Below are 26,784 nucleotides of genomic sequence, written 5' to 3'. Positions count from 1 at the left end.
CTTGTACTTATACTCAGAGTATTGGTGATCCTACTCAACAAATTTACTATTTGTCTTGGGTATCTCTGTGTGCTGCTAAGTGACTGGAGCTTAGTAAGACTCAAAATTGGATCTCAGACCAAAGTATCTTATTCAAATTTCTTCTTCTCAGCTTCTAACTTGGAGTTGAGTAATGAATCAACTCTGATGCCAGACACTGAGACTTGTGAAAATCTACTCAACTCAAGTTCAAACTGGACAAACAAAACTTGTGAAACTCAATCCTTGGGTTTCACACCAGAAGGTGACTCTGATATTTGGGAAGAAGATGATGACCTTATCTTCTATCCAGTAGAGATGGAGGACTCCAGTGGGAAAGCATATCAGGCTTTTACAATGTATAAAAGGGTGGATAAAAAGATCAGACCAGTATCTACTACCTTTTCCCCTGAGTATGAAGTCAAAAGACAAATTCCAGAAGACCCACTCAAGTCTCTCCCTTCACTCCCAACCAACCCACCAGTGTTTGTACCTACTGAAAGGATCACTACAGAAAGACTTTCTTTATTAGAGGTGAATTCTGACAAATTCCTTTCTTCAGAGGAAGAAAAGTTGATCTTACATCTTCTCAGGCTCAATGAAGAAGCATTAGCATTTGAAGATAGAGAAAGAGGCTCATTCAAGGATGAGTATTTCTCGCCATATAAGATAGCAACTATTCCTCATGTTCCCTGGGAATATAAGAATATTCCAATTCCCCCAGGTATACTAGACAAAGTTATTGATGTGCTGAAGTTAAAAATGGAGGCAGGAGTATATGAACTCTGTCAGTCATCTTATAGATCAAGATGGTTCTGTGTTATGAAAAAGAACGGAAAATTGCGAATAGTCCATGATCTCCAGCCACTTAACAAGGTCTCAATTCGGGATGCAGGAATGCTTCCAATTGTAGATGACTTTGTGGAAGGATTTGCAGGCCGCCAGTGTTATACAGTCTTTGACTTATACTGGGGCTTTGATGCCCGCAAAATGGAGCCAGAGAGCAGAGACATGACAGCCTTCATGACACCATTAGGACTTCTTAGAATCACTTCAATGCCAACAGGGTATACAAACTCTCCAGCAGAATTTCAAAAGTGTATGGTCTTTATACTACATGATGAGATTCCACACATAGCCAACGTGTTTATAGATGACCTTCCTATCAAAGGACCAGTATCTGCATATCTAGATAAAAATGGGCAGCCAGAGACCTTGCCAGAGAACCCTGGGATACGTCGTTTTATCTGGGAACATGCTAATGATGTTCACAGAATTATGCACAAAGTCAAACTAGCAGGAGGTACCTTCTCAGGGACTAAAGTACAAATATGCCGACGAGAAGCACTAATTGTTGGGCAATTATGTTCACCAGAGGGCCGTATACCTGATCGTAAGAAAGTGTCATCTATCTTAGATTGGCCACCCTTGAAGTCCCCCAAAGAAGTCCGACAATTTCTCGGACTCTGTGGGACTGTACGTATATGGATACCTCAATACTCCACTATAATTCGGCCGCTTACTGAATTGTATCGTAAAACTGTCGATTTTGCCTGGGATGAACGGAGATCACAAGCATTTGAGAAAATCAAACAGTTAGTAGCATCAGCCCCAGCCCTCACACCTATAGACTACAAGTCAGGCAGGCAAATAATATTGTCAATTGACTCTAGTAAGTATGGCACTGGTATGGTACTGTCCCAAATAGATGAAGAAGGACGCCGGCGACCTGCCCGGTATGGTTCTTTACCTATGAGTGAACGTGAATCCCGATATTCCCAGCCAAAACTTGAACTGTTTGGTGTATACAGAGCTCTCAGGCATTGGCGTTTATATTTGGTAGGGGCTCAAAATCTTCGTCTAGAAGTTGATGCCAAGTTTATTCAGGGGCTACTCAATAGTCCTGACTTGCAACCCGATGCAGCTGTCAATAGGTGGATACAAGGAATCCTTATGTTTCACTTTGAACTAGTCCATGTTCCAGCAGAAAAATTTCATGGGCCAGACGCATTATCCCGAGAGGGTTAGCACCTGGAGAAACCGCCAAAGATGATGATGATACCTGGCTAGATGAAATTGCTCTTCTTGTCAGAAAAGTAGACCCAACTACCCTCCCAGATAAAGCATTGAGCCTTCCATCCTGTCATCTTGCTAGAAGTACTCAGGAAATGGACTTGCGCAACATTGAACATTTTTTGAAAACACTTGAAGCCCCAAGTTTCTTGACACCACAAAAGCATCAGCGATTTCTGCGACAGGCAACACAGTTTATGGTTAACGAAGACAAACTATATAAACGAAATTCACATGGGCCTCCATTGCAAGTTATTACTGATCCCACTATACGCCTACGAATTCTCACACAGTCACATGAGGACTTAGGGCACAAAGGAGTCCGCGCCCTCTGGGAGCTATTACGTAACCGATTTTGGTGGCCAAAAATACATAATGACATCTCCCACCATGTGGCATCATGTCATACCTGCCAAGTTAGAAACACTCGGAAGATGGAAAAACCTCTCTCCGTATCAACACCAGTGACAATCTTTCAGAAAGTCTACATAGACATTATGAATATGCCTAAAGCAGGCAGTTTTACGAAAATTGTTGCAGCCCGAGATGACTTGACAGGTACATGCGAGGCTATGGCAATTGAAGACGCCACTGCGAATACTCTTGCACGTTTCTTCTGGACACATATCTACTGCCGCTATGGATGCCCACGCCGTGTAGTTACTGACAATGGACCCGAAGTCAAAGCAGGTTTTGAGGAACTCATGCAACGTCTGCGTGTTCCCCATGTCCGGGTTTCTGGCTATAATAAGCATGCTAACGGAGTTGTAGAACGCGCCACTTTACGTTGAGAGAAGCCATCGTGACGAGCCTGTGGGAAAAATCTTGATGACTGGCCTAACAAATTGCCTCTGGGAATCTTCGCCGATAGAGTCACTGTCAGCCGCGTGACAGGCTTTTCCCCTTACCAACTACTCCATGGCACAGACCCCATATTACCTTTTGACCTCTTTGAGGCCACCTTTCTAGTCACAGGATTTAAGCCCAATATGAGCACTACTGACTTGCTTGCTCTCCGAATTCGACAATTGGCCAAACTCAATACTGATGTGAAACGTGCTGCGAACATGCTTGCTCAGTCCCGATTTAGATCGAAAGCGCATTTTGAGCGGCGTTTCCACCACCGGCTGCTGAAGAGTGACTACCAGCCAGGCGAGCTTGTATTGTTACGAAATGTGGGCATTGAAAATCAAATGAGCATCAAGCGGAAAACAGAGGACCGATACTTAGGACCATACCAAGTGGTGCGAAAGAATGCAGGAGGAGCCTATATCATTAGTGAACTAGACGGAGCCGTTTTTTACTCAGAATCCAGTAGCCGCTTTTCGTCTTTACCCATATATCACCCGACGACACCCATTCATGCAATCTGACAGTGGCGAAAGTTCTTCGGATGACACCGACGGCTCCAGTGAGGAGGAAATTGACTCGGATAACGAGTAATCGGCGATTCCATGCCGAGAAGGAGGATGCTCGGCTGACTCTGTAAAACCATAACCATTAAAAGGAAGTCAGCCTTGAAGCGCACCTAACATGCAACTACCCACTCCGCCTTCCTCTCTCAAAGTCACCATGATCCCACCAACCCCAATCACTCGCCACAAGTCCACAGACTCTCTGGCCTCCCTCTCTTCTTCTGGAAGTACCATTGTTGTGCCATCCAACAGTGCTCGTAACTCGTTTTCGTCCTTCACCACTGAGGACCTCCTGGAGCTGGAAGCGGCCCGAGCTTCTAGTCACAATGCCTATCGCATCTGTCTTGATGATAACTCGATCAGCGAGGTAGCGCCCGAGGAGGATAGCGTATGTCGCCTGTGTAGAAAACATATACAGACGTGACTCATCAAAATTATCAGGGCTTGAACTTTTATATCAGGCAATCAACGACCACGAATACCAGGCTTGCGATATAAAGGAACCACCCTTCAGCCCAGCGTCCCTAACACTCCCATTCAAATCCACATTCACAAAACGATTACTCAGACTTGGAACCACTGTCTAAGTTCTTCATCGAAAAACCTGGAGATCTCCAATTGGGTAGGACCTCGGAAACCATTGAACGAGCCAACACTCCTGTACGCATACAGCCTTACTTGCTGTAGTGCTCCACTCCGCTATGACCACTCTCTTACCATTATTCTCACAGGTCCACCGCAACCGCTACAATGAACGAGAGGTCAAGCCTAAACCATCAGTCTGCAAACCCGAACCTGATGAAGTTGTAACCCCATCTATGCGACAACAGATTTTTCAAGAGCGTGCGGTTAATAACAAGCTCATTTCCGCCGCCTTGAACCCAGTCATGTGTGGCAACGCGCGTACCAGGTGGCCATCTCTGTTTATACCGACAGCCAGACTGGGGAGAAGTACTTTTGTATTTCGTCAGGTCTGCCATACCTACTCAAGAGAGGCGACACACTTGTCACCCACAAGGTTTGGAGGGGACTTGGAAGGTAAAAGACATCTGGACATCTGATTTTTGGTGGGCGCACGTCAAGCTCTACAATTCAGAGCGGAAGGAAGAGGCACTAGTCCGCATCAGCTATGAATACGCCAATGCTCGTTTGGTGTCTGGCACTATGGTGGGCAACTGGCTGGCCGAAGAAAATCTCTCAAGCAATTACTAAGCTTTGTCGTGCAGGTCAGGCTTTCCAACGAAACATTTATAGCCTTGTGAAACATGTGGTTCAAGTGCTCTTCGAGAGCGGAAATACAAACGCGCAATCCTTTTGACATTTTAGCTATACGTACGATACATATATGTTTTGTGTAGATGAACAATCCCTCGACTGATGCTCCTTCTTTTTGAATTTGAAAGGATTTAGCCTAGCTTATGTTTTTCCTCTATCAACTGAGGGCAGTTGAAAAATCTGTTCGCCGCGGATGTCAAGCCTGAAAAGTGTTTGGCATAAAGAGGAAAAACATAATCAGTTGCAATTTCCTTTCAAAAGAAAAAAGAACAGCCAAGCTGGCCGCTGGAAGTCATGTGATGTGACATTGTGACAGATGACATCATTATGACATCATTGGGAACGCTCCGCAATGATGTCATACCTTGAAAACAGCATAAAAGGAGCTCAGTTTTGGATGCTAGAGAGACAACCCCCACTATACTTTCCCTCCCACTCATCCTCACATTTGAGTAGACACTACTGTGTGTACACTTGAATACATCTTACCTCTTTTGGACGATTTTGATCTGACATTTGATCCCATCAAACGATAAGGATTAAATAAGCTAGAACCCCCACAAGAATATTAGGAGTACTCACTGGCAGTCCTCTAGTATTTTTGATCTTCACAAGTCTTTGGTAGACTTATACGTGCGATATACGAATTGATTGGTTTCCGATAGCTAAGGCAGTTATCTGGAATTAATCCCCAAAGCCACGTTTACCTGGAATTCGCTTTGCCCCGGTGCGCATAAGGTTTTCTTCGAACAAGAATAATTGTTAGATCGCAAGCACCTAGTCAGCCCAACTTGATCACTCATTAAATTGACTCATCATTTGGAACTGCTGTGTTTGGATTAGCATAATTTTCTACTTTGCACGTTACGATTGAGAACTTGTTTTGCCCTGGTGCGCATTAGGTTTTCTACCCAGTTGTTTTTTTAGTTCAGTAAGCCAGAATTAGTCATTTACAGAATTGACTTTATCTTGGTTTATTATATCCCCAAATAACCATTTCTCAAATAATCCATTCAGAGTAAAATCTGAATAACCTACCATCACCTTTCCCACGAACTTATACGTGAAGTTCTTGGACAAAGTCGCTCCCAGAGCTTTACGTTGGAAAACAAATTTCCACTCGACAGCGTGGCGCGATGACACTCAAGCCAAATTCGAGGCTGCATTCAAGCACCCCGCCCATGACTGGCAGTTGGACATCTCGGAAGCAGTGACACTGGGGAAGGATACTGTGCTGTTGGCTGGGACGGGGATGGGGAAAACAGCCCCATTCATGTTATTGCTACTTGGCAATGACAAAATGGGCCTGTTTATCTCGCCATTGAAGCTCTTACAGGTAGAGCAGGTGAGTGTTTCTATACCATATATTCGCGCTCTGACCACTCTACCTAGGCCGCAAAATTTAACGCGATGGGGATACCAGCGGTAGCGGTAAACGGAGACACTTGGGATGCAGACAGCGAGATGGCCAAGGTGCGTCGTCTTTTCATGCAATTTCTAGCACCTACTAACGTCTACAACTAGAAACTCAAGTCTGGCGCTTACCGCGCGATCTTCGCGGGGCCAGAGATGTGTCGCAAGCACGAACCTTTTCGTGCTTGCATTCGCGAACTCTCAAAACGGTTCTGTGTGCTGGGAATCGACGAAGGCCACTGTGTTTACCAGTGGGGAGGCAAATTTCGACCCGACTACTCCCTGCTTGCCGAACTCCTCGCTCTCTTACCCATCCGCATTCCCATTCTCGTTGTCTCTGCAACGATGAATCGTAAATGCCTCAAGACGGTCACCGAAAAGCTTACTATTTCCCTCAACACCTCTTTCTTTCTCAACCTCGGCAACGACCGTCCCAACATCTCAACTTCTGTTGTCCATATGAACAGTTCAGAAGACTACGCAGCCCTCGAACCCTTTCTTGTCCTCAACGCCAAACGAGCGAGCGACGTTACATCATCACCCTTTTTCGACACAAAAATATAGGCCAGACTCTCAAGTTCTTCTGACAGTATCTGGTTGTATGCCTCGGTGAAGAGTTGCTTCATGGCTATGCGTGCGGGTCGCTCCTCAAGTCTCGATATGGGTGGCTTCCAAAGGCGGCGCAGAATACCAGAAAGCTTATTGCCATTGACTAGCGTTGTCCGTGCACCCCGAATTCTCGCATCTTTGGTACACTGCTTGTCTCCCCACAACACAGCATTGACTACAGTCTCGAAGCTGAGGCCTATCATGTCCATCGTGTTTACAGCTGTTTCAATAAACCTTGAGACTAACAAGTTTTTTTCTGGCCAAAGGTCTTGCTCGGAGATATTTTTGATGGCTGATAGCGCGCACCTTATTTGGGTTATTTGACTGCGGCTAATGGCCAAGGCATTGAAGGCAAGCCAATGACCAAGTGTTTCTATTCCCCTTCTGCCACAGGGAGCAGTGGTTCATACTGCACAAATCTTGTTTCATGCACTGCTGCACGACGACGCAAACTGTGCTGACTGAAGCCAACGCGTTGGCACTTGGCAGTAGGACTGCCAGTGACGGCGCCGTCCATAGCCGCCTATAGCCGCGGTCGAAGGGCCAAAAAAGGTGTGTCTTATCATTCCATCAAAGGTAAATCTGAATAAAACCAGCGCGAAAGAAAAACAACAAGTCTCAAGGTTTATTGAAACAGCTGTAAGACTGTCAAGACTTTATCGCGAAGCTCTGTCGAGTCTGAGAGGTCATCGACAGCCGTGGGAGGCGTGGAAGCAGGTGGTGTCGTAACTGAGATGTCGGGCCCACTAGATTCCGAGGCCGAGTCATCGTGGTCAGAGTCGCTGGATGGCGGCTCGTCGTCGGGCATTGTAGTGAGGAAAGCAAAGCTCTGAGATTAGGAGCACTAGGCAGCAAATTGATCTATTATGATGAAGCCGCTACCGCCAAGATGTGACAGCGTGATGGATCTACAGTCTACGGTACGAAATGCCCCAGACGTTCCAGTGGACTTCCCGTCGCCCGATCTTACCCGAAATTTTTGATATCATTGATGCTTGTTCCGAAATTTCCCTGCGGAGATTTTCGAAGTCCACTGGAATGTCTGGGGACGAGACTACATGGTTTCATTATCGTCATGAAGAGTCCGAAGAGTTGTAATCATTTTTTATCATGCTCTGCGACTTTCGCTCCGACCGCTTTCCACCCTGCCGTGGGGCTTCCTCATCACTGGCGCGAAATGCACCAACCGTTTCTCTGGGTAGTTGACGAAATGTCGACCGTTCTCCGCAAATCCATACTGCCCCGTGATGCGCATGACTTCATATGAACAAGGGCAGACGCGCTGGAAGGCCCTGAGGTTGGGGAACGGCTTGCGGTGTCGTGCCAAGTCGACGAGTTCGAGTGTCCGCAAAGCAGGCATCCTTAACGAGCTCAACAGATGGAGCATGGCGCGGGGAATTTCAGAGCCATCCACAAGGAGGTGAAGGGACGAAAGGCGGCGGAGAATTGCAGGTAATGGGCGAGCAAGGGTCTTGATTTTGGAGGAAGGAGGAAGAAGAGCAGGACGATCGGGAAAAAGGACGCGCAATTCTCGCAAGGCTGGACATGCTCTGAGAGCATGGAGAAGTTCCGCAGCGGCCTTTTCTCCATCTGAAAACGCGTGGTGTCGGTAGTCTAAGAAAGTCAGCATGCCCACAAATGTCGGAAGCCAGGCAATGCGTATGCCGTCCAACACAAGTCGATTCAAACGAGGAGCAAAGCCAGAGAAGAGGTAAAACTCGGTCGCATCTTCGTTGTCGCGAAAGACTAGCTTCATTGACTCCAGCCATAGGGCTCTAGGAGCCCAACGTAAACTCGACAATGCAGCACTTGCCATTCTTGGCTCAGCGTTGGTACTGAAGATTTCGATCTCGAACGAGCGCCAACGATGAGCCTGGACTGCGAGGTTCTTCATAAGCCTGTCTACATTCTGGCCATCCAAACGCTGTGACACTGGCCTGACCCAGCCCCACACGCGCATCGCACGGTTTGGCCGCAAGCAAACATCCAACGGAGAGGATCTGGCACGGAGAACTCGGGCATGAATCAGGTTTTGCTGGCCGTCCATGTTCGAGTGAACCACGACAATTGGAATTCGCCGCCAGAGGGCCGGCGTATGTAGCGCTATGAGGCGCCATATTCGACAAACTTGGGACAGAGTGAATGGAATGAGGTCGGTTGTCGCGTCTGATGGGTCGGATTCGGCAGCAGCCACAAAGATCCTCGACAGAATCTCAGGAGGCAGTCTATGGATTGGTTGTAGACGCTGCTGGCGTGAACGTCGCGGTGTGGGAGGAAAGGTGCTATGTAGAGGAGGTGGAAAGCTGGAAAAGTCGTTAGTGTCGGGTGTTAGGGGCGAATGAACGCACAATTTGTGGAACATGGAGACTAGCTTGTAGCAAAAGGATGGCATGGTCGCAGGACGAGAGAGTGAAGCCGGGACTTCATTCTACGAACAATAGTATATATCATGAACGGCTGCTTACTTTGTCCGTGTTGGCGGTGCAGAGACGGCGCGAGTCCCGAAGCAGCCATATGGATACCGAGAAGGTGAGACAAAGGACTCACGTCGACAGTTGGCGGCAACACTGAGAACAAGACAAGAGGAAATGCAGATCCGAGAGACTGGGTTGGGCAGCTCGGCCTTAGAGGCGTTAATGGTGGCGCCTGCTTCCCTTCATTTGTTCGTGGGAGCCTACTTTAGGAGTTCAAGATACGCATTGGTGGCGGTAAAACCCAAGTTGGGCTTTCATGCGACCAAGTACTAGTGACATCACTCTTTTTCAAGACAACAAAATTGTGTTCACGATGCTACTTACGGTATACGACAACATTATAAGTACGACGGGTCTACTAAAACTAACTACGGATCAATACACAGTAAAAGCAACAGAATACACGAAGAATAACAAGCATTAAAGTGTTGAGTGGGGAGCGTGATTGGCGTGATATGGGGACATTATGAATGGAGTGAGGCGGGGAGAGATAAGCGTACAAAAGTAAGGGCAGAATTATAAGGCCATAAGGTGGAACGACGATGCGTTCTTTTTTCAGAAAGCGGTCATGTCGCTATCTCTATGAAGCTTCGCCAGCTCCAGCGTGAGTTAGAGTCGTCATCATTGCGGAAGTCCATGAAAGACTGCAGGCCGAGAACAGTCTTGCGACGAGCGCGCTTGGGAGGTTCGGCGGAGGCAGGCGGGGTGGGAACATAATAAGGGTTGTCGATAAGCATGGCCAGTTGGTCGTTCGTCAATGAGAGGTCGATTTCCTCATCCGCAGGGAGGATTTGGTCCTCGTCTTCATCTTCGCTCAGACTGATGAAGTTGCCCGTGACCTCAAATTTCGGTTTTACGGGCCTCTTTCCTTCCAGACGCTCCAATGCGCGATCTCTACGCGTGCGACGGTAGTGCGTAGACACCGTTGAAGATGTCGCAGAAGCCCGGGTCGCCTGTGAGGCAACAGAAGGTTTGCGCTGAACAGGGGTGGGACTTCGTGAAAGAGAAGGGTTGAGGACATCGAGATTGTTGTTATCGGGAAGACTCGGAAGAGAGGTCATCGGAGCAGGTTTAGCAGACGGCAAAATACGCGGAGATGGTGGTACAGTTGGTGAGTCTGGAACCATCACGCTGCAGCAAACCGAGTTAGGTTCGACGGTGGGGAGAAGAGGGGTCTAACTCACGAGTCAAAAGAGAATGGACCAATGGACCGTCGGTGGGCTAGATCCAGTGAGAGGAATGAACGGTAATCGTCGCGTGTTGGCGTAAAGTAGAAGTGCGACACTTCTGACGGTGTTCTCGAGTGACCGGATACTGGTAAAGACGACCTTCTTTCCGATGTTGGGGCTGAGGACGCTGGGGAGAGAAGTCCTGAGATGAAAAACGACGAGTAGGACATGGTGGCCAGGAACAAAAAAAAACAATAAAGAGTTCGTATGATTTAGTGCCGCGTTTTATGCGCGATGACGGTTTCAGCCGGACAGCGCATCATTGTGACTCTGTCCCGGTTGTTCACCAACCACATAGCAACCGCCACGTTGCTACCACCTGGCTGTGAAATTTTCGTTCATTTTCTCCTGTTGAGTCAATCTTGAGTGGGTCTCTGCATTTTCCGCTTTCTGGCTCCAGCTCGGCTCCAGCTTTGCTCCAGTTGCTATGCAAGACCGGATGTTTCTCTCGAGAATGCACACCGAGTATAAATTCTGGGTTCTAAGATTGCCCCTCAAAATCCCTCTTCAACGACCTTAACGACCCCAAGAAGATCATGCTCTCCCCCATACGCCTTGCTGTTGTGGCTAGCATTGTCTCCTCGTCCTATGCTATGCCTGCAATTATCTATGTCCCCGACTTTGGTATCAATGCGAACGTGAATGCTCAGGCATCCGTTACATTAGGTCCTTCCCCCTCTTTGGTCGATGTTTCGCCTGCGGTTTCTTCCGCTGCTGCTGCGATTGCCAAAGCTCCAGCCGCAGCCATCTCGCAGCTGTCGAGCGCTTTCTCGTCCCTATTTGTCCCATCCCCGAGTATTCCGGCTCTCCCAACTGGCTCCGCAGTCGCGACAATCCAGTCCCTTGCGTCAGGCTTTGAGAGCGCTGTTGCCCAACTGCTGGCCTTGCTGAACAGCTCAGTCACCCCTGACACCAAGACTCAGGTGGCGATAATCGTCCAACAACTCAGTCAAATGATATCGCAGTTGGTACGACGATTTGCCATTGTGTAGGCCAGTGATACTGACTGTGTTGCGATGTGTCTAGTCCAGTCAGGCATCGGGACTGAGTCAAGTAGACCAGAAAACCATTCAGGATGCTGTCAACACTTTGTGGAGCCAAGTAACCAAGCAAGGATTTCCAACAGTGTACCAATCGTCCCTCTGCTCGTTGTCTGGCCCATTGTTGGTGCGTATAATCCAAAATAATTGATGCCCTGTTAACCTCATCTCAAGGCCTCCGGCACTACCCTGGGTTTCCGAAACACCGCAGTAAGCCTGGGTGCAACCTTCGGCACCTGTTAGTTGATCTTATCTGACTACCCTGTTGTACAAAGATTATGGACTTAGCCTAGAAATGTGTACTGACATATTTTTTGTGACATTTTGGCGTGACCAGCTTGAAGCCGACAAATCCTCTAAGAATCACTTTCCCCAACTGTGCACAGCGGCTCGGGATCCATTATTCGCGAATTGATGCTGATGCTGAAATGTTGAACTGATGTCTATGGCGCTTATCGCGGATTGCGCCATCTTGTTCTCAGATTGTCATCGAAGTCTTGTCGAGGGCTCAAGAACTCCCAAATTCCTTCCTTCTCGCCAACTTCTCGCACTCAAGCAGCTTCTTCCATCGCCTACGTCGGGTAATGGCCCTGGAATGTCGCCATACCGCCATTCTCCGGTCAGAATCGAGGACAATTGGCAGCGCAAACGTTCGGCGAGTGCTGAGAGCGGTTTGACACCACGCGAAGAGAGATCAATCCATTCAAATACGTCCATATGTACGTGACGTATAAAAGCCAGGTCCCTTGAGTCCGTTGTACTTACCACCATGGCTCTCCTCCGCCTTCTGGCGCTTTCCCTTTTCCTGGCCTCCACGTCTGCCAACTCCGACGCGCGTGGAAAACACGGGGCCGTCGTCAGCGAGGTCAAAGAATGCTCTGACCATGGTGTCGAGATTCTCAAAATTGGGGGGAGTGCCGCGGACGCGGTGAGCCATTCCTCTGACGCGTCATTTGGATTTCTAAGCTGTTATAGATCATCGCTACGGGTCTCTGTGTCGGCGTTATCGGCGCGTTTCACTCAGGAATCGGGGGAGGAGGGTTCATGATTGTGCGTTCCCAAAATGGACGCAGAACTGCCTACGAAACGGTGTGTATCAACGCGTAACAACTTTGTCCTACTAAGTGATCATGAGATCGACTTTAGGGAGGAAATGCCAGCTCTCGGCAATGTCACCATGTACTCGCAAAACTCGAACCCCACTGCTTCGACCATTGGTGGTCTTTCGGTTGGTATTCCTGGAGAGCTGCGAGGTTGGCAATTGCTTCACCAGCGACATGGCAAACTCCCATGGCCTGTGCTCTTCATCCCTGCTATCAAAGTCGCACGCGGCGGGTTCAAGGTCAATGTCGATTTGGCTGCAGCACTCAACCGTAAGGCTTTCCATGGATTAAGATCAGATTCTGATGCCATATATTAATAGCAACGACTTATCCTTTCTTGCTCAGTGACCCATTATGGGCTGAAGTCTACGCACCAAACGGCAAAGTTGCTACCTTTAACCAGACAATCTACCGGAAGCGATACGCCAAAACCCTTGAGACGATCGCAGCACTGGGTGCCGATGCGTTTTACCGTGGACCCATTGCGGAAAACACCAGCAAAGCGGCTCGTAAGACCGGTGGAATTCTGACAACGCAAGATCTCGCCAAATACAAAGCGATCCTGCGCCAGCCAAGAAACATCACCTATCGCGGCCGCTACCGCATCTTCTCGACTGTTGCCCCATCGTCTGGCACTGTCGTCCTCTCTGCCCTCAAAATATTTGACGCTTATGCCAAAGACATCGAAACTGACCAGACGACCCATGCGCTAATTCAGAGCACCAAGTTTGGTTACGGTCAACGCACGACGTTCGGTGATCCGGCGTTCACCAAGAACGTGACCCAGTTGGAGGGATTGTATCTCCAGGACTCTACGGTTGCGTCCATCCGCGCCCGATTGCCTCTCAACACGACTTTCACGGCCCCATACTACATCCCGTCGAACTACTCTGTTCTTGATGACCATGGAACGAGCCACATGGCTGCGGTGGACAAGTGGGGGAATGCAGTTTCGTTGACCAGCACCGTCAACCTCTACTGGGGCAGTCGGGTGATGACTGAAGACGGATTCGTGCTAAACGATGAGATGGACGACTTTTCGTCTCCCAACTCGACCAACTCGTTTGGGTTCCCGGCCTCACCAATCAATTTTATTGCACCTTTTAAGCGACCACAGTCGTCTATATCGTCGTCCATCGCCGAGGACCTGAAGACAGGCGAGTTTATAATGGCGACTGGCTCTGCAGGCGGTTCACGCATCATCACTGCAACTCTCCAAAACTTGCACCACCATCTTGATCTTGGTTTGACTGCAGTTCAGTCAGCGTTCACACCACGCTGGCACGACCAATTGGGTGTCTCGACGCTTTTCGAAGGTTATGGCACTGTCAATGCCGCGGCAGGTGCTGCACTGGGAATCGCGCCGTTCTCCAACGCGACAATCGGGTACCTTGTTGGACTGGGGTACAACGTTTCGACGCAGGACTACACTGGGAGCACCAGTCACGTTATCGTCAAAAAAGACTCGACATTCGAGGCGTCCAACGACCCGCGCAAGTCTGCGGGCGGGGGAAGTGCGTATTAGAGCAATGTATACCCTCATTCTAATACGACAGTCTGCGTTTAATTTTCAGCGTGAGCATTCATGAGCAGCCAAACTAACCCAAAGCGGGTGTTGGACCAGGTCAGGCACTCTTCAGCGGCGAGGGGGCGCTTGGGGACATCTGGTTCGCCGAGCAGATGGCGAGGGGAGTAGGAGGAAGATGGCGTTTATCCTCGTCCTTCCCTGGTCGTGATCGTGCCAGGTAATCAGAAGACAGTCAACGAGTTGGATAAAGGAATTCATGAAACCAAGAGCAAATAGGATGGGAGTACCAGCCGTTTTAATGGCTAGCTGGTTCCGTGGCCCTCTGAACGCTCTATGGTGTCCCATGAACATTTCTGATCTTCTGAGACTTTTGAATTTTCTTTCTTTCTGCCGTTTTTGATGACGGAAAATATTTTTGTCGAAGCTGCCAGAGCAAGGTTTTACACCGGCCAGAAACCATTGTAGCACAAGCGGGAGGAGAGAAAGGCGATCGGCGTGACAGCTGTCAATACATCACCGAGTTGAGTCAAGTTGCACTCGACCAACTCGGACACTAATTATGATGATTTCCTTCGCCCACACACGTAACACTCCTCAGAAAGCCACCTTTTCCCCACATCCATCGCAATAAGACACTCGCTTCCACGAGGAATGTCATCCCCGCCTTCAAGCTCTTCCGAACTTGAAAATGAGGAATTTGGAAGACTACTGGACATCAAGCCCGACGACCTCGTTGCGCTAAGCTGGAGAATTTATAGCGGGCTCCAAGAAGAGCCGATCCCATCCTCCTCCGCACCGATTGCCCATCTTGTCGACACTTTCTATGGCTCATTCAATATTGTCCACATCCTAGAGCTCAACGGAGACCGCAAAATAGTTATTCGGATACCCATTACTGGCAAGTCTGGCAGCCTTGAGGGCGCAGCGGGCCAGGCTATCGAGTCGCAGGTCCAGACTATGCGACATATCCGCGCGACTACGACCATCCCCATCCCAGAAGTCTACCACTTCGACGTTACCGACAACAACGAACTATCCGCCCCGTACATTGCCATGGCGTATATTCCTGGTGTCAGTGTTGCAAAAATGTGGTTCAACGATGACGAGTCCATTGAAGAGAAACGCTTGAAAATACTTTCGCAACTTGCCGGGTTTTCCTGTCAGCTTCGCGAGTTGCGCTTTGAAGCAATTGGGTCGCTGCTGCCTCCACTTCCCTCTGATAGCAGAATGAGCAGCATTGGACCGTGCTTCAGCTGGGAAGAACCAGAAGAGGACCCGGACAACGTTGGTGTCATATCCTACGGGCCATTCTCGACAAGCGATTCCTGGCTAGAGCATATCTGGGCCCCGATACTCCGCAATCCCAAAAGCCACTATGATAGAGCCTGCGTCAAAATTATTGAAACAATGCTCCCTCACCTCCCCCAAACCGCGCCGCACTACACGCTAACCATGCCCGACTTCGATTCACAAAACGTAATGGTAGACGGCGAGGGCAATATCACAGGACTCATCGACTGGGACAACGCAAGAACCAAGCCTGACTATCTCGGCTTTGCACGCTTCCCGGGCTGGATCACGCGGGACTGGGACCCCCTCATGTATGGCTGGCCTCATTCAGACAACGAGAATTCGCCGGAAGAATTGAACAAGTATCGTCAGTATTACTTTGACGAAATGAAGACCATCCTCGCCGCGATTGGCTCCACAGACTACTATCTGACTGAAAAGGCGCATGTATTCGAGGCCCTTGTCATCGCGATGGCGAATGAGCACCACACGATCCCGATTTGCGCAAAGTTCGTTGCAGAGGTGATGCGTGCTCTGCCAGAGGAAAACGCGTTTAAAGAGGCGGGCTGGAAAGTCGGGCAGGAGATCGCTGTGCTTGTCTGTCTCGGGGATGGAGAGCTAGAGGAGGAGGCCTGGTTGCAACTGCAAGATGGACTGAAGACGTTGATGGAGCTTAGTGTCAGTTAGGACAGTGACTGAATTGTGTGTGTAGTTTTTCTGCCTTGAGCGTCGGTCTTGGCAATGCAAAACAGGCGAATGCCAAGTCAATTCGAATCAGGACAGTCTAGTGTACACTCACGGGCTTGAAATTGAGCTTGTTGAGCGGTATAAACTGGTTGGGATGGGGGTCTGTTTGGTGGATTCAGACACCACCAGTATGCGCTTGCAATGACAGATATTTGCGCAGTTGGATGAGATGACATGCGAAATGTGTCTGACCAGTGGTTGACGTCCACTTTATCTAACGTGAGCCCTCAACCAGCTCTAAAACTTGGAGAACAGCATAATAAGCCGAGAAGCACCGGAAAGTATCGTCCAAGTCTGGTCATGTGTGCTCAAAAACGACTTTTCTTCTCCCTCCCAACTCGTTTGAATTCCTGGCATCGTAGCGTAATCACGATCAACTTTATGGGGGGAGCTTGCGACCCCCATTTCTGATATAGGGTACCGTTTCCCGTTGATGTCGTAACCTGCGCGAATAACCTCCTTGGATATATTAGTCAGCGCTTGGTAAGCAGCCCGCGCGCGCAGCCAAACGCGCGAGCGTTTGTCACCTGTGTGTGACCTCTGTCATCCGGGTGATTTCGGCTGATCTCCCGTGTCACCTTTGACACGTTGACAGCACATGCTGTTTGCAACGCTTTTCAGGCAGATTGGCTTGATATAGTTAGCTCAGATGAATGATAATGCTCGCAGCTGGCCACTTAAGACTGTTTCTTGTGCTTGCTTCTTCCCTTTCCCTTCTCCCTCTCTGTTCTGGGTATTGTCCTTAGAATCCCTTATAAATTTTTGTTTAGACTAAAATAATAGTCAGGGCTGATGCAACTTCCAAGTGTCTATAGTATTCTGCTAGTGATATTCATTTGGCTCCTGATGTATCTTTTACTTTAAAGTTTCTATTCAGACAATAATAACTATATAGGACTACTCCTCCAAATACTCCTCAGCGCCAAAGAATAGCTGCTCAACATGCAGAAAGACAGGGTCGTGTTCTTGATAGCCCACATATATACGGCAACCTCAAGCTGGCCCTAGCAGACCAAATTTAGTACAGGTTCCCTATCATGGCAGAAATCTTAGCCTCTCTCAAGAGGTAGCTGGACAGCTAGCTGCTCTAGGTCTTCAAAATAATCAAGTTGCTGCTGATGTCTTTCAGCAAGGTCATGCAGATAATCAATACATGGGCCTTCCTGTCAATCAACTGCAACAATTGGCTCAACAGTTACAGCCAGGTTTGGTTTTTAAAAATAAAAAAGAATAAAATTAAAATTAAATATGTTTAGTTCCACAAGCAGATGATGATGATATTGAAATGCAAAGTCCACCACAATCTCCTACTTTAGGACTTCAACAACTACCACAGGCCCAGCTACAGCCACAGGCTCAACCACAGGCTCAACCACAGGTGCAACCACAGGTTCAGCTACAAGACCAACCTCAACCACAGGTTCAACCACAGGCTCAGCTACAAGACCAACCACAGGTCCAACCACAGGCTCAGCTACAAGACCAACCACAGGTCCAGCCACAGGCTCAGAATCAAGTACAACCTCAAATTCTTGCTGCACCTGATGAAACTACTAGAAGAGCTAGAGATCCACATCCAGATAATGAAAATTTGCTCTATTGTACCACAGGAAAGCATTATCAGCCCTCTGCTGATTTTGGGAATTTCCAAACTTGTGCACTGTTGTCGTGCCCGTCAGCGTGCATATAGAAAACAGAGAAGAGGAGTACAACAGATGCAAGCAGCACAACAGGAACTTGCTCAGCAGGTAAATCCACAGATAGCAGACCCAGTTGCTGTGAATCAGAATCAAGATATAGATCCTCTAGATCAACTTGCTATATCTGCTGAAGATTGTGCTTTGCTTAAAAATGTCCGTAAAAAATTAATGGATATTCAACTGGAGTCTTGTAACTCCTGCCATGAGAAGTGGTTTGATCTACAGGTTAAAGATGGAAAATGCAAACAATGTCAAAAGTCTGACAAACTCTGTGATGGTAACAAGATGGATCCTGGAATTGCTCCTCTTTTTACCTCCTTTAACCCAGATGGAGGAAATTTTGATTTCACCTGTACATGCCCTTACCCAAGTATGGCAGATTCATGGAGGCCAATATGCTTATCGTGGGCATATCTGTAACTTTCCACGAGATACTGCAGTATTTCACAATAAAGTTCCTCTTCTACCAGAGGAATGTGAAATTGTTATTTTTCGTCGTCAATCTGCAGCTAACCAGGAAACTGTCAATGAGGACTTTCGTGTCCGAAAGGCAGTTTTACATCAGTGGTTGTCTTTTTTGGAACAGCATCATCCAACCTTTCGATCACGGCAGGTTGAAATAGATTGGAACCGGCTAAACACCTTTGCTGCTGATGCAAATGTTATGAATCAGCTTCAAAATGTGACAGTAGAAAATCTACAGCCAAATTTGGATCAAGGCCCTCCTCAACAGAATGCAGAAAATCCAGGTGTACCACTGTTTTCTGGAGGTTTTGCACCAAATATTCGTTCTGGCTTAACAGAGTTTGAGCAACTTGCTGCAGCTGCTACTGGGAATAATCCTGAGATTATTTTGACTTTACCTCCCATGCGTGGTACTCCAATAAATGAGAACAGTGCACATCCTATAGCTATTGATGCATTTCCTACTCTTTTCCCCTTTGGACAAGCAGATTTCAAAGAAACTCGTCATAAGAATGTAACAATGGAAGAATGGGCAGCACATCTACTTCGCTATCAAGATGGAAGATTTGCAAGGCATCCCAGGTTTCGTTACTGGGCATTAAATACAATTTTTCGACAAAGAGCAAAGAGAGCATCAAAGTGGTATGCTCGTAGTCATGCAGAAGATGGCTCATTATCTGTTGAAGAAATCAGAGAATTGATTGAGGGGAATAATGCAGATCATCTAGCTCAGCGTGTTTCTAGGTCAGCTGCACCAATTGAAGGGTCTCGACCATTCTGGTCAAGTAAACGTAAAGATTTAACTGCTCAAATACGGGATATTGGCTGTCCTAGTGTTTTTTTCACCTGCTCAGCTGCAGATATTCAATGGCCAGATTTACATCAACATATGCCTGGATGGAATCCCAATATAAATGATCCTGATATGTATAGGACCAGATGGAAGGACTTAAATGAGAATCCAGGTATGGTGTATTAATTATTCTGGATTACATAAACATACTAATCTTCTCTATAGCTATTGCAGCATATTATTTCCAGAAACGTTGGGAGGTTTACTTTGAGTATTTTATGAAAGTCAAGTTTCAGATCAATTTGCACTTTCTATTCCAGTCACAAAAGATAGTAATTTTTCAGAATTAGCTCCTGCCTCTCTTCAGAAAATGCAGCAACGCTGGCATAGTATGCGTATTTTTATCATTGATGAAAAGTCAATGATTGGAAGGGCAATCTTAGGGAAAGTGGACCGTAGGCTCAGACAGATTTTTCCAGCTAAAGCTGAGGAAACTTTAGGAGGTCAATCAGCTATAATCTTTGGAGATTTTTTCCAGCTCCCACCTGTGGGTGATAGTGCTTTGTTTTCTACTAAGCAAGCAGATGGGCCAAGAGGCCAACTTGCTGCTGAAGGAAGAATGGTATATGAAACCTTCAAACAGTCTCTTACTCTTACTCGGGTTTTCCGTCAAGAAGGTGATGATCCCCGTCAAACAGCCTTCAGAGAGGCATTGTATCATTTACGAGAGTATGCTGTGACTGAAGAAGACTATACTCTGCTTTCAGAGCGTTTCTGGGATAAACTGTCTGCTGAAGAGCGTGCTACTTTCAGTGATGTTATTCACTTGCTGCCAACTCATAAACTTGTTGAAGATGCCAATCTTCAAATTTGGCAAAACTCAATAAACCTATAGTTCGGTGTAAAGCTACACACCATCGGATAAACAAGGCTTTGTCAAAGAAAGGATCTCCTGAAGATGCAGAAGGGTTACATCCTATGATTCTCCTCTCAGAGGGTGCAAAGGTTATGATCACTAGAAATATGTGGACTTCTAAGGGATTAGTGAATGGTGCACAAGGCACTGTCCAGAAGATTTGTTATGCCTCTAATGCAGATCCTCAAAAGGACCTTCCAGCAGTGGTATTTATTTCTTGTCCTGATTACTCAGGTATATTGCACAGTAATATTCTTGTAAACTCTTTCTTAATGTGATTATAGGCCCTCAAACTCCAGGTTGGACAGGCATTGATCCTTCTTGGGTGCCTATTACTCCTGTAACAACAAATTGGGAAACCAATGGTACTCCCTGTTCTAGAACCCAGTTTCCTTTAGCTTTAGCTTGGGCTATCACAATTCACAAAAGCCAGGGCCTGACACTTTTGAAAGCTGTCATTGAACTTGGTCCTAAAGACTTTTCCCCAGGATTATCATTTGTTGCCATATCACGAGTCAAGACCTTGGATGGAATAGCTTTCAAGTCTAGGTTCCCTTTGTCTAGGTTACAACGGCCAGAAGATACAGATACTTCACGTATGTTGAAGGCTGATATAGAAAGAAGAGCAGCCCTTGGATTCACCCTCAATGATTATGGTATGAATTTGGATGAATATGTATTTAATGATTAGTAATTCAGTTGTATTAACATATATATTTTTGCTTTTACTTGGATTTGGCGAGCTCCCCCCTCTCATGTGAACCATTGTTCACATAAACATATTTGCGTCGCTCAAGCGACCGCAGTCGTCTATAACACCATCTTGATCTCGGTTTGACTGCGGTTCAATCAGCGTTCGCACCCATTTGGCGAGACCAATTGGGCGCTTCGCCACTTTTCGAAGGCTTCGACACTGTCATCGCACCGTTCTCCAACTCGATCATCGGTTATCTTGTTGGACTGGGACCCAAGACTACCTTGTTGTAGGCGCCCAACGACCCGCGCAAGTCGGGAGCGCGAATTAATAGAGTAATGCATACCCGCGTTCTAAATAATACAGTCTATACGTTAGATTGATAAGTCCAAGTTCATGAGGTGATGGTGTGTATGGGCGGCTCCCAATCTGGGCCAAAGCGGTGTTTGAGCAGGTCGGTCATGGTCGACAGTCTTGTCAGACGGCATTTCTCGCGCTTTTTCCACCAGGACCAGGACCAGCGGGCATTGCTTTCCCAGATGTCGTGCATTCCGCTCCGCTCAGCGGGAGAGGCGAGCCAGAACTGGTAGTAGAACCATTCCGGGCCACAGTTGCCAAGTGGGCCTTGATCGACGAGCGGGAGAAGGCCATTGTGGGCGGGGGCGTCTGGATCGCCAAGCCATACGGCGAAGATGCGGGAGGGGAATAGGAGGAAGATGGCGTTTATCAGCGTCTGGTCTTTCCCCACGAAAAGGCCAAGTTGGAGGTAATAGTCGTGATAGTTGTAGAACGTCTGGCGCCACCATGAAACAGTGCTTGGCGACCCGCCAAAAAAGGATCCTGATGGTATCAGGACAAGGAAAAGTAGCGATAAATAAGCTGAACACACCCTCGCTGACCTCGTTGTCAATTGGCCCGTGATCTTGCGTCCAATGGCGCATGCTGGGGTGGGGGACACCCGTGAGCGGGAAGAAAAGGAGATCCGCTGGTGGTTGATGGGAAAGCAAACTGGCTTGCTGCCACAAGTGTTGCACGCGCGCCGGATCGGGCCAATGCGTGTAGTCGTGTCTGGCCCTGAAGCTGCCAGCGTCGTTCCAAAACGCATAGTCGTATTTTTGGCTGTGTGAGACCCGATTTAGGGCGTCATCGAGGAAGAATGGTTTGGCATTCCAAACCGCGTATAGCTCTGGGGAGTGGCGAAACTTTTCGCGGTCCTGGCTGTGCATTTCTTCGTAGCGTTGTCGTCGCCCAGCGAGTGGGGGTATGTCGAATGGTGAGGCATATGTAGTGTCGATGGTTATTGGCAGGTCGCCACGGCACTTGCGAACAAGCGGCTCTATTTCTGGCGGGGCGTAGAAGTAGACGTCGGTGGTGATGGGCTGTAGAAAGCGAGAAAGCCACTGCTCGTACTCCTGCATGGTGTGTTTCGACTTGGAGAAGGGGAAGAAAGCGGATACGAGGAGAATTTTTGGAAGAGGGCCCTCTGCTATAGTACTAGCCTCTGGCGACGACAAGGTCGCTGGGAACGAGGCGGCTGTGATTTGGTCTCGGTCATGGCGGAGGGAGAGTAGGAAGAGCAGAAAAACAGAGCAGGCGAGGAGAATTAAGAGTCGAATGAGGTGTTGGGATGAAGGGAAGGGCATGAAAGAACAGATCGGCTGGACGGCTTGTTCGCCTCATTTCTTTTACGATTCGGATTCTGAATCAGGGTATTATTTATTTTAGTAGTTGCCTCTTTCGAAATCATCAAAGCCGTTGTTCGCCGATCAACGGATGACTGTTGCTGCGCAGTTTCTTGCTTGTTTGGCTACTTGAAATTGAGACTCCAGCTCGCAAGCCCCACAAGACTCAACCGTGAACCAGAGAGCAACGGAAACCCAGAATCGTAGAAAGTTTGACGTAGAAAGCTTGACGTCATCCCGACAGAGTACTTCTCGATAAGGAAATTGCGGGTTGACTTAACATTGACAAGTGTTTTGTGGGAATCCATCGGATTGTCGTGGGCGCAGACGAACTTGCTTTGCGCGCTTATATATAGTTTGGAGAACAAAGGGACACAGCGCGCAACCCCGCAGAACAACTTCACAACGGCGCTGCCAGTGGTTGGCATCACCAGTATCAACCACTAATAGTATGTAAGATGCTGACAAACTAAAGAAAGCATTGCTTCCAAAGCGCTCTATTGACATTGGGACACATCATGCAAGAGGTGCGCCTGGAGAACCATTTGTTGGCAATCGTTGCTCCGACTCACGATTACGTTCGCAAAAGTCAATGTCACATGACAAATTATTTTTCCCCATGTTCGGCTTTTCGGACCACTGCGTCCGAAGTCTCGACTCTGACGTCGACAACTGTAGTAGTGGAGGTGGGTGGACCCGGCGAACATGCGATGTGTGAGTGGTGTTGTCCCGAGATAGCATATGTGCGGTAGTCAGGAATGAGCAAGGATCAAGTTTGACGCGACTTTTTCTCTTTCCCGAACCACCATCATGTTCACCAGGCAGGTCCTTCGCCGGTGGCCTGCAGTGGCCCCCAGATCGACTGGCCCGCTTACTCGTTCCCTGCCCATTTCTCTTCTCCGTCGTGAGCTGGCGACTGCCGCCCCGCCCTCATCAAACGACCCGTTTGCGAATGGCACAAATGCCTACTACGCTGAGGAAATGTATAGACACTGGAGGCAGGACCCCAAGTCCGTCCATGTTTCATGGGATGTTTACTTTTCTGGGCTCGACAAGGGCCTCACCAGTCCCCAAGCATTCCAGCCGCCACCGTTGGTTCCGGCTGATGGAGCGCCAGCATTACACGCTGGTGGTGGGGGCGAGCTCGATGACCATCTCAAAGTAACTTTTCTGTCTTTCTTTTACTATCAACAGTACTGAAAAACAGTTTAGGCTCAACTACTTGTACGGGCTTACCAAGTCAGAGGTCATCACGTCGCCGAGTTGGACCCGCTCGGCCTGCTCGATGCTGACCTCGTAGATGGACGACCCCCAGAGCTCGAACTCAGCCATTATGGTTTTACAGAGCGCGATCTCGACAAACAAATAACCCTCGGTCCTGGTATCCTTCCCCATTTCGCCAGCGAAGACAGAAAATCGATGTCATTGAGGGAAATCATCAAATTATGCAGACGCATTTACTGTCCGTCCTCACATTGTTTCTGTCCTCCAACTGATATCATTTAGGTGGCGCGGTTGGTATCCAATATGTCCACATTCCCGACAAAGAGCAATGCGACTGGATCCGAGAACGTGTTGAAATCCCCAAGCCATGGAATTACACGGTTGACGAGAAGCGCATGATCCTCGACCGAATCATCTGGTCTGAGTCATTTGAGAAGTTCATTGCCAGCAAATTCCCCAATGAGAAGCGCTTTGGTCTTGAAGGCGGAGAATCACTTATTCCGGGCATGAAAGCCCTCATCGACCGTTCCGTCGAAAATGGTGTCAAACACGTCACGATTGGTATGCCCCATCGTGGACGGCTCAATGTCCTGGCAAATGTGATTCGCAAACCACTCGAGGCTATTTTGAACGAGTTTTCTGGGAATGTGGCCGACGATTCTCCCGCTGGCGATGTCAAGTACCATCTTGGCGCCAACTACGTCCGACCTACTCCCTCCGGCAAAAAAGTATCACTTTCCTTGGTTGCCAACCCCTCACATTTGGAGGCTGAGGACCCCGTTGTTCTCGGAAAAACTCGCGCCATCCAACATTTCGAGAACGATGAGGCCGCACACAATACTGCGCTCGGTATTCTGTTGCATGGAGATGCTGCTTTTGCCGGCCAGGGTATTGTCTACGAGACGATGGGATTCCACAACCTTCCAAGTTACGGAACGGGAGGCACAATCCACCTGATCGTGAACAACCAAATTGGTTTCACAACTGATCCCCGTTTTGCGCGTTCGACGCCATACCCCTCTGACATCGCAAAATCTATCGACGCCCCCATCTTCCACGTCAACGGCGACAACGTCGAGGCTGTCAACTTTGTTTGCCAACTCGCTGCTGACTATCGCGCCAAGTTCAAGAAGGATGTGGTTATCGACATTGTCTGCTACCGCCGTTATGGCCACAACGAAACTGACCAGCCGATGTTCACCCAGCCCAGAATGTACAACGCAATCGCCAAACAGCCTACTCCTCTCACTCAATATGCCAAATTCCTCGTTGGTCGCGGTACCTTCACTGAGAAGGATATCGAGGACCACAAAAAATGGGTCTGGGGTATGCTGGAGAAGTCGGCAAATGCAGCAAAGGACTATGTTCCCACCAGTCGCGAGTGGTTGTCGTCGTCATGGCAGGGCTTCCCGTCCCCGAAACAGCTTGCGCAAGAAACTCTCCCCACCCGCCCGACTGGTAGTGATGAAGCAACCCTGCAACGAATTGGCAAGGCCATCTCTTCATACCCGAACGGCTTCCAACCGCACCGTAACTTGGCTCGTATCCTGTCTACCCGCGGCAAATCGGTCGAGGAGGGGACAAATATCGACTGGTCTACTGCCGAAGCCCTTGCATTTGGCTCGCTTGCGTTGGAGAAAATCCACGTCCGGGTTTCTGGTCAAGATGTTGAGCGTGGAACTTTCTCGCAGCGTCACGCCGTTATTCACGACCAAGTCAATGAGCAGCAGTATGTCCCACTCAATGACCTGGGCTCAAGCCAGGCTCGCTTCGTCATCTGCAACTCCTCCTTGTCCGAATATGGCACTCTTGGCTTCGAGCTCGGCTACTCTCTCGTCTCTCCTGATTCGCTGACGATGTGGGAGGCGCAATTCGGTGATTTCGCTAACAATGCGCAGTGCATCATCGATCAGTTCATTGCTGCTGGTGAGCGTAAATGGCTCCAGCGAACTGGTTTGGTTATGAGCTTGCCGCATGGATATGATGGACAAGGCCCGGAGCATTCGAGTGGACGGATCGAGCGATTCTTGCAGCTTTGCGATGACCATCCTAATGTTTTCCCGACACCGGAAAAGATTGAGCGTCAACACCAGGACTGCAACATGCAGGTTGTCTACCCGACGTGAGTTTAAAAATCTTCTAAAACTCCATCCACCCTTCTAACGAAAACCTCACTTCAGGACCCCCGCCAACTACGTATGCTCCTTCAAACAATTTAGAATGGATCTTGACTGATTTGGCTATAGTTCCATGTTCTCCGTCGTCAAATTCACCGCGACTTCCGCAAGCCATTGATCCTCTTCTTCTCCAAGAGTCTGCTCCGCCACCCCAACGCGCGTTCGGATCTTTCCGAGATGATTGGCGACACGTCTTTCCAGCGATACATTCCTGAGCCGCACCCCGAAGAGTCCCTGGTTGCCCCAGAAGAGATCACGCGTCACATTCTTTGCACGGGCCAGGTGTACCAGACCCTCCTTCAAGCACGTGAAGAGCGTGGTCGCAAAGATGTCGCCATCAGCCGCATTGAGCAGATTTCGCCCTTCCCATATGACCTGGTGTGTATTATTTTATCACTCGAGGAATTTGTTTTCTGACTAGATGCTGTAGATTCACCCGCATTTGGACAAGTATCCCAACGCCAGCCTTCTCTGGTGCCAAGAAGAGCCTCTTAACAACGGTGCTTGGAGCTACGTCGGCCCTCGCATCTACACCGCTGCCAACAAAACAGAGCACCACAAGGGCAAGTATCCTTTCTATGCCGGCCGTGGCCCTACCAGCTCTGTCGCCACTGGCAGCAAAGTATGTTCTTCTCTCCTGTGTTCACAACTCCCCGTTCATTGTCTTTCGCAGTCGCAACACAAGAAAGAAATTGAGGCATTCTTACAATCTGCATTCGAGGATGGCTTCGAATCTTAGATTCCCATAAGATACCTCTACTTACTTAATTTCCTGTTGTCAATATTGGATTCACGCTATTTTATTCATTATTGGGACCGTGACAACATCACATACAAGTAGGACCATAATCCTGGCTGTTCGAGTACTGCTAAATGCTACAATCTATTGTGTGCAAGCCAAGAAACAGGAAATGCGCCA

At 48.4% G+C, this 26,784-nt stretch overlaps 8 protein-coding genes across 8 annotated transcripts; 5 read left to right on the top strand and 3 right to left on the bottom strand.

Moving 5' to 3' along the window:
• Nucleotides 1-6,081: 6,081 nt before the first annotated feature.
• MIND_00862400 (Bloom syndrome) lies at nucleotides 6,082-6,758 on the top strand (the record flags this gene model as incomplete). Its single annotated transcript, XM_037365285.1, has 3 exons — nucleotides 6,082-6,126; nucleotides 6,174-6,254; nucleotides 6,306-6,758. The coding sequence occupies 3 exons, from the start codon at nucleotides 6,082-6,084 to the stop codon at nucleotides 6,756-6,758; spliced, it is 579 nt and encodes a 192-aa protein (XP_037218527.1).
• Nucleotides 6,759-7,911: 1,153 nt separating this feature from the next.
• MIND_00862300 (NAD(P)-binding protein) lies at nucleotides 7,912-9,195 on the bottom strand (the record flags this gene model as incomplete). Its single annotated transcript, XM_037365284.1, has 2 exons — nucleotides 7,912-9,106; nucleotides 9,152-9,195. 2 exons carry the CDS (start codon nucleotides 9,193-9,195, stop codon nucleotides 7,912-7,914), a joined length of 1,239 nt encoding a protein of 412 aa, XP_037218526.1.
• Nucleotides 9,196-9,843: 648 nt separating this feature from the next.
• On the bottom strand, nucleotides 9,844-10,676 carry MIND_00862200 (uncharacterized protein; the record flags this gene model as incomplete). Its single annotated transcript, XM_037365283.1, has 2 exons — nucleotides 9,844-10,408; nucleotides 10,462-10,676. 2 exons carry the CDS (start codon nucleotides 10,674-10,676, stop codon nucleotides 9,844-9,846), a joined length of 780 nt encoding a protein of 259 aa, XP_037218525.1.
• Nucleotides 10,677-11,042: 366 nt separating this feature from the next.
• Nucleotides 11,043-11,789, top strand: MIND_00862100 (uncharacterized protein; the record flags this gene model as incomplete). The annotated part of the gene is made up of 3 exons (XM_037365282.1): nucleotides 11,043-11,474; nucleotides 11,533-11,673; nucleotides 11,721-11,789. 3 exons carry the CDS (start codon nucleotides 11,043-11,045, stop codon nucleotides 11,787-11,789), a joined length of 642 nt encoding a protein of 213 aa, XP_037218524.1.
• Nucleotides 11,790-12,315: 526 nt separating this feature from the next.
• MIND_00862000 (Gamma-glutamyltranspeptidase) lies at nucleotides 12,316-14,174 on the top strand (the record flags this gene model as incomplete). Its single annotated transcript, XM_037365281.1, has 4 exons — nucleotides 12,316-12,474; nucleotides 12,522-12,635; nucleotides 12,682-12,919; nucleotides 12,970-14,174. The coding sequence occupies 4 exons, from the start codon at nucleotides 12,316-12,318 to the stop codon at nucleotides 14,172-14,174; spliced, it is 1,716 nt and encodes a 571-aa protein (XP_037218523.1).
• Nucleotides 14,175-14,828: 654 nt separating this feature from the next.
• MIND_00861900 (APH domain-containing protein) lies at nucleotides 14,829-16,154 on the top strand (the record flags this gene model as incomplete). The annotated part of the gene is made up of 1 exon (XM_037365280.1): nucleotides 14,829-16,154. The coding sequence occupies one exon, from the start codon at nucleotides 14,829-14,831 to the stop codon at nucleotides 16,152-16,154; it is 1,326 nt and encodes a 441-aa protein (XP_037218522.1).
• A 5,022-nt stretch (nucleotides 16,155-21,176) lies between these two features.
• Nucleotides 21,177-22,425, bottom strand: MIND_00861800 (uncharacterized protein; the record flags this gene model as incomplete). Its single annotated transcript, XM_037365279.1, has 2 exons — nucleotides 21,177-21,622; nucleotides 21,672-22,425. The coding sequence occupies 2 exons, from the start codon at nucleotides 22,423-22,425 to the stop codon at nucleotides 21,177-21,179; spliced, it is 1,200 nt and encodes a 399-aa protein (XP_037218521.1).
• An 837-nt stretch (nucleotides 22,426-23,262) lies between these two features.
• On the top strand, nucleotides 23,263-26,604 carry MIND_00861700 (2-oxoglutarate dehydrogenase, mitochondrial; the record flags this gene model as incomplete). The annotated part of the gene is made up of 7 exons (XM_037365278.1): nucleotides 23,263-23,625; nucleotides 23,677-23,926; nucleotides 23,971-25,810; nucleotides 25,869-25,884; nucleotides 25,935-26,243; nucleotides 26,296-26,487; nucleotides 26,539-26,604. The coding sequence occupies exons 1-7, from the start codon at nucleotides 23,275-23,277 to the stop codon at nucleotides 26,602-26,604; spliced, it is 3,024 nt and encodes a 1,007-aa protein (XP_037218520.1). The 5' UTR covers nucleotides 23,263-23,274.
• Nucleotides 26,605-26,784: the final 180 nt, after the last annotated feature.

This window comes from Mycena indigotica, assembly GCF_014461135.1.
Source record: "Mycena indigotica strain 171206Taipei chromosome Unknown Mind.scaff0007, whole genome shotgun sequence".
NCBI lineage: Eukaryota > Fungi > Basidiomycota > Agaricomycetes > Agaricales > Mycenaceae > Mycena > Mycena indigotica.
This window is presented reverse-complemented; position numbering and strand designations above follow the sequence as displayed.